This window comes from Liolophura sinensis, chromosome 7 (assembly GCF_032854445.1).
Source record: "Liolophura sinensis isolate JHLJ2023 chromosome 7, CUHK_Ljap_v2, whole genome shotgun sequence".
NCBI classification, from domain to species: Eukaryota; Metazoa; Mollusca; class Polyplacophora; order Chitonida; family Chitonidae; genus Liolophura; species Liolophura sinensis.
In genome coordinates, this window is record NC_088301.1 from 56,851,760 (window position 1) to 56,858,846 (window position 7,087).

The 7,087-nt window shown below is 40.7% G+C and overlaps 1 protein-coding gene across 1 annotated transcript; it reads left to right on the forward strand.

The window, feature by feature from the left end:
* Window positions 1–1,796: 1,796 nt before the first annotated feature.
* LOC135471586 (toxin CSTX-20-like) lies at window positions 1,797–6,668 on the forward strand. The gene is made up of 2 exons (XM_064750872.1): window positions 1,797–1,920; window positions 4,805–6,668. The coding sequence occupies exons 1-2, from the start codon at window positions 1,876–1,878 to the stop codon at window positions 5,138–5,140; spliced, it is 381 nt and encodes a 126-aa protein (XP_064606942.1). The 5' UTR covers window positions 1,797–1,875; the 3' UTR covers window positions 5,141–6,668.
* Window positions 6,669–7,087: the final 419 nt, after the last annotated feature.

Below are 7,087 nucleotides of genomic sequence, written 5' to 3' on the forward strand. Positions count from 1 at the left end.
GACCGGTTGTAGTGCCATTCATCCACCAACAGCAAAGAGGAATTTTGTACCAGCATGATAATGCAAGACCTCATACTGCAAGATTGACGAACAACTTTCTACAGAACGCCAACATCGATCTCTTACCATGGCCGGCATGTTCACCTGACCTCAATCCAATTGAGCACTTGTGGGACCACCTGGGCAGACAAGTCAGAAGACTGCCAGTACCACCTGTGACCGTTGAACAGCTGGAAGAGTGTCTCCAACAAGAATGGCAATGAATCACACCTAACGTCATTCGACGCCTGACGTCATCAATGCGGCGACGTGTTGTGGCCTGCATCAATGCCAATGGAGGCCACACTCGCTACTGAGCATGATTTGAATGACATTTCCAGAGGGAAAAATGCTTCATTTGAATTTTGCAAATGTGTAAATGTTCTGTTGACACCACATCTCTTTGACTGACCATCAAACCAAACCTTCACCATTTAATGAACTGTATGTATGGACGTTTCAGGTGAAATGGAATATTCTTATGGAATTAAAAATAATTTCAAATATATTTCTTTCCGTTTTTATTTGATGTCTGATCAAACAGCTGTATACTTTCTTTTGAGCACTAGTTTAGGTCTCCTCATATCAATGTGTGTGTGTGTGTGTGTGTGTAGGCTAGACTTGTAAATGGCCACAGACCCCCATTAGTTTTCCATAAGCGACAATGTTAACGTTTAGCGCTGTAGCTCAGTCCCAAACATTCCTAGGCCAATAAGCTTTGGTGCTTACCTGGCCCAGCATGTGAGACAGAAGCTGTAAAAATCTTGACATAGGTTGACCGTCAAAATCTGGACCTTTCCATGCCGGCAGCTGGGAGGGGTGCCTAGCAACGCCAAGGGGACGTCACTCGCAGCCTCATCACCACCTGTCTCCTTGTGTCCTCTCGCCCAGAATTTCAAACTTTAACCATTAAAACTCATACCTGCCCAAAGCTTAGACAATTTCCATCATTTTGATACCAAGCATGCACCTGTACACCAAAAACGGCAGGCTGGCAGCAAAAAAAAGACTTTACACCCTAAAATACACAGAACTACAATCGTCCCTACTGAAAAACGGAAGTTGTAATGGGGGTCTGTGTCAAATAAGCTTGTCGGCCTGGCCTGGGGGAAGCAGGGAAAGGCGGGGGGAGCCTCTATTTGTTATGGGGAGGGCCCCAAGGGGGGCATGCGCCAGAACCTATACTCTGTATACTACTTCTATACATGTCGGCCTATGTCTTTTTCTTCACTCCCTTTCACTCTATCAACTTCACACTTTCCAGGCGTATTACTGATGACCCAAAATAGTGAAGTGTTGAGTATTTGAAAATAAAATGTGTTCTGCGGCACCGCGTACTTGGAAAGTCAGAACTAACGTACTACCTATCTTTCAAAGTCGGGAGTACCGTACTATCTCTGACAAAAATGTATCTGTAGCACTGCTTTCTTCAGTTGATTTACTTATGTACCTGTTTTAAAACGCTAACAATACGAATCACTGTCATCATATGTTAAAGACTATTTCACTGATACAAATCTAGCCAAATGTGGAAGAGGAGCCAGTGTGTGAGCTATGATGAAACAACTGCACCGCGTTAGACACCTTACAAACCTCCTAACGTTACTAGGTCAAAAGTTACCTTTAGTGTCTTCGGTGCAAAAGACATGTCTTGATGTCAACAGTGAATGTCACCATAGCTCACCACATTCCCCAGCTCACGCAATTACTGACGTGATAAGCACGGCCAGGTGTGTCGTTCTCGTCGCCCGTCATCTGCTTAAAAGAAGGATAAAGGCCTTGAACACCTATCACAGGAAAACTATTTACCGCCACTTTCTGATCAGAGAACCAAACATGAGATTTCTACTGTTTTTCTTCGCAGTGCTGGCGTATGCCAAGGTGAGTTCATTTCCATAACTTAATGTTTATCATGGCTTGTGGCCAACATTTTCGAAAAACGGGGAAGTTTTACATGTCAGTTTAACACGTCGTATCACAATGTGTGACTTTCGAGGGGACATAATGAATTTGATTAAAATGTTCAGCTTAAATTTTAGACACAAAATGGTGTACACGTAGGCCTACACTATAAAGGTGCGTTATACCAAATGGACGAAATCTTTAGCTTGTGCTGATGTTAATAGCACCAAGGCCCAATTTTATACGTATAAATGCTTTATTCTAACTGTAAGTAGGTAACAAAGAAGGACCTTCTGTATTCCACGGGAAAACATTCAACACTGGACACGATTTCAGTACCATAACTTGGTAAAAAGAGAGTGAAAAGTAGAAAGAAAAAAGAAAAATATTTAAAGAACAAGACAGCACTTGGCTAAAACATTTTTCAGTCGAAAGCAGGATATTTAAGCTTTGAAAAAGTATCATACTTTATTATTTTAATGCGATTTCACCTAATGACATGTAAAACAAAATGACAACACTACACAAATAGCTGGTGTGAGTCCAGGCAGCCATCTTGAGAATTTTATCCAATCAAACATGTTGCTATCTGATTACTTGGCCTAAGCGGTAACGTAGCCTATACCCATTCATTCAATAACGTACGTGACATATGATAACACAAACCTACTGCATAAGACACCAGTTTGAAGTCGTTTACAACGATTTAGTTACGTGCAGCAGAAGTGTAATATTCGGGGCCTCCGTGGCTCAGTTGGTTAGCGCGCTAACGCAGCGCAATGACCCAGGAGTCTCTCACCAATGCGGCCGCTGTGAGTTCAAGTCCAGATCATGCTGGTTTCCTCTCCGGTCGTACGTGTGAAGGTCCTCCAGCAACCTGCGGATGGTCGTAGGTTTCCCTCGGGCTCTGCCCGGTTTTCACCCACCATAATGCTGGCCGCCGTCGTATAAGTGAAATATTCTTGCGTACGGCGTAAAACACCAATCAAATAAATAAATAAAGTGTAATATTCAAGGACGGCATCACAAATAATGTCAGACAGTAGGGCCTATACCAGTAGCATACCGTCTCAGCCTAAACCGCATTCATCTCCCCAAATACATTTTATGTCGTTCATATCAGCCTTTAGTCAGCAGTTTCTAAATAACAAATATCAGGCTCAGTGCAAAATTAATAGGGGGTACCGAAGGTTTATGGGAATGAGAAGGCGGCATCTCATCAGACAATGCTTAAGTAAAAATTAATTAAATCTTATGATATAATTTTCTCTCTCTGAATTTATCACAACTGAAGAATTTAAATTTTGCTCCTTCGTCTTTCTCGCATACATTATTTAATTCTTTTATAAAATACAGTAAAATTGTTTTTCAAGCCGAGGTGATTTCTCTTATGTTCGCGACAACTAGGTCAGCAATGCTTTCGTCTTAGAAGTCACCGCTACAAAACTGAAGCATAAAATCCAGCGACAGTCGAATGCCGGGATCCGATTCAGTGGTGCTTAGATTTATTTCCATTTGTTTTTGTATTGAGCATGAATCTTTTTGGACAAAAATCCTATTGCAACTTTGTAAACATTTAACAGGAGTCAAATCACCAGCACATCCCCGCTAGAGGCTACGGACTGAACCAGGAAAATACCTTCGGCATTAGAGAGCTAAAGTAAACATAACGTCACCTCGATAATGTAGACGCGCTGAAGCTGTGTCAAGAAGAAGTTTCAAAAAAATTTTACTGATTTGAAAAAAAATCTAAAAAATATTTAATACCGGTTTAAGATACTTTGAATGGTTATCTTTCAGTGGACATAAACATTAGAAAGGTGCTGTCTTTCACTTTAAATAGTAGGTCGTGTGGAATCGAACGTAAAGAACGCCATTCTTTTGAAAAAAGCCTTGCTCAAAAGTCACTCTTTCTGGAAGATGCTATGTAGTTAACATCTTACTGAAGTCCTTCTTTTTTAGAGAGTTCTAGGAAAACGTCCAGCTGAAGCATGTTGACAGGTTGCACGTAACCATTGAGGGAGATAACTCCGGCTATGCCAAGTGTTTGGGCAAATTATGTTGAATACGTCTGTTCTGTGATTGACGCAGACTCACTGCAGGCTAGCGTTCGAGATTCTGTTCTAGCGTTCCATTCAAGTATTCAGGTATTTAATTCAGAGCAAAAAGCAATGTTGACTCTGTGACTGGCATATGAACAAGTTACCTTAATCTTGAGAGTGTGGGATTCAGCTGACCTTACGATTCTACACAAAAAGCTCATCACTTAAGGCCATGGATTATTGTCCAGAACTTACAAACATCTGCAAATTACACATATATCTGCTAATATATTGAATTGACGTCATAGAATTTTTTTCGCGATTCTCTCGATCACGCGTTTGCAAAAGAGCCCCAGCGATTTGCTTTCTTGCTATTGTGCAGGCCATGTAATTCTATTTTACTCGTAGTCTTTCACGCTGGGGTGGAATTTTGATTTTCGCATGACAGGTTGCTATAGTGCATTTTACTCATGGGAAAGGATGTACCGTAGTGTATCGGGCTGGACAAAATAATTAACCTTAACTCTTCAACTTTCCGGAAACTTTCCAGAATTTCAAAATGGAATTCAAAAAGTATATACATTGCTCACAAATGGAACAAAATGTATCAATCTTCTCAAAACCATGAAGGATTAAAAAAAAATGTTTCAAAAAATTTTACACATATCATCCCAAAAGTGCTGCTCTTCGAAGCCAATTAACATTCCTTGACTTCGATTTTATATTGTAATAATAATAACGCGTTCCAAATCCACAGGTGGTTGTTTTGAAGTGGACATTCCATTATATCTATTACCTTCATTTCATGTGTCTTTTTTCAGGCCCAGACCACCACTGAGCAACCAAACTGCTCAGGTCCCTCGGACTGCGGGGAAGCAGAATGCTGCGTCCATTCGGACTTCATCGGGAAGCGGTTCATCTTTAACGACCTTTTCGGTGGACACAAGGGCGAGTGCCAGCTTATGAGGACATTGGGTCAGTCCTGCCACATTTCCGACCTCCACGACGTCTTCAACAGGGACATGTTTGAGTTTAGCTGCCCATGCCAAGCAGGTCTGGAGTGTCGAGGGGAAACCATAGAAGAGAATGGCGGGTCAGTCATCCACCATAACCCGAAGTGCCAGTTGCCCGCTGGCAAAACCACTCCAGCGTCATAGATAGCTATAATATGTAAGAGAATGCAGATTGTGGTAAAGTGTTCATTGCAGAGCAAACACATCTGAAAGTAAACGCCCTTATGTTGTTGTACACGGCATTGAAGCAAAATATTTTTGTCAGTTCTAATTTGATTTAATTTAAGTTCACAAACATAAAATATACTACGAAATAAGTGTATCAGTTGAACAAAAGTTTTATTTTGTTACAATTCAAACGGAAAAGCACTAAGTCTAACATCGTAACTGTAATGTTTTCTCTGATTGATTAAAATCAATTTATCGAGGCTGCTGATTCGCACAACACCCTATTCAGAATTCGTTTATGATTACGTTTAAATGTACGCTTCCGGTGACAGACTATTCACAAACACTTATGTATATAATTTCTGTATATGTATACCCTTGGCAGTTTTGAGAGTAAAATCTCAATTCACGATAATGGAAGAATTGGCGGCTGGACATACTGATATATAACATCAATGGTAAGAGATTGATCTATCTGCAAAGAAAAAGACCACAATAGTCAGATCTATACTTCCTCCATCTTGTCCTCAAACTTACTGATGTGTATAATACTGGACATCTTCCGTAAACATGAACGACCTTCACTATAAATACCCGCATACATTACAAGCTGCATTCATTACATATATGATATCAAATGACATATACAGGCCAAACACTAAGGAAAATTGCCTTTAAAAAAGGGAAGAGTTTTAGCACAAAGTATAACTCGCTCTTGGAGATTCCGCGCAAGTGTTCACATTTTGAGGAATGAAATACAATTCCCCCTCACTGTCCATTCCCTTACAGTAAGATAAATGACACAAATAAGAATAGAAGTAAAATTTCCAAAAGCTTGAGTTCGTCGAAAAAATCTCAACACATCTACTAAAAATATAGAATAAAAGACAATATCTTGAAGAATACCGATGACAGATTATATTAAAATTACACGTTACAAAATAGACATGATACAAATGGGTTGAGCATATCGGTTATAAAATGAATTAATGATTAAGTTTGGAAAATATCATGCTTAGTTTCAATGCGTGGGATAAATAGCACTCCGACAATGCGGACAATTGACCAAATGTAGTATTCATCAGTATTATCGTTTGGAGACTCGTTAGAATGGAATGTATAAAAAAAATTGATCGGAAATGACCAGTTTACACGAGGGCCTTCTCGTATGGGCGAAATTGATAATCACCGGAAAAATGAGATGGACCCAGTGATTGGGAAAACCGCTGTAATTCTTGGCCCACCATTGGACGTTTATGGTCAGTTGTCAAATTGGCGGACATTTTTGTGCCACTAGCTTCTGTTCTAACATTTGCTACATATACTGGTACTGTGTTTTATTCCTGTGGAAGTGCAGTTTACATATTTTAAACACATTTTCATTTTATCGAAGTGTGAATTCACAAAACGTTGACTTGTTAAAAATCTAAAGTCGTAATTTAGCTGGTCATGTGACGATAACATTACCAAGGGGACATTCCTGACGACATTTGGCATCCGCATTTGTAAGTTCTACGCTGGCAGAGGCGTGAATGGGCACGGGTAATGTTCTCCAACGGAACGTTTCAGCAAGTTCGAGCGTTTGGAGGTGGTAGTGTGATGGTGTGGGGAGGCATCTGCGGCGATCTGAAGACGAGGCTGGTGGTGATTCATGGGAACCTCAATGCTCGCAGATACACGGATGAAGTTTTACGACCGGTTGTAGTGCCATTCATCCACCAACAGCAAAGAGGAATTTTGTACCAGCATGATAATGCAAGACCTCATACTGCAAGATTGACGAACAACTTTCTACAGAACGCCAACATCGATCTCTTACCATGGCCGGCATGTTCACCTGACCTCAATCCAATTGAGCACTTGTGGGACCACCTGGGCAGACAAGTCAGAAGACTGCCAGTACCACCTGTGACCGTTGAACAG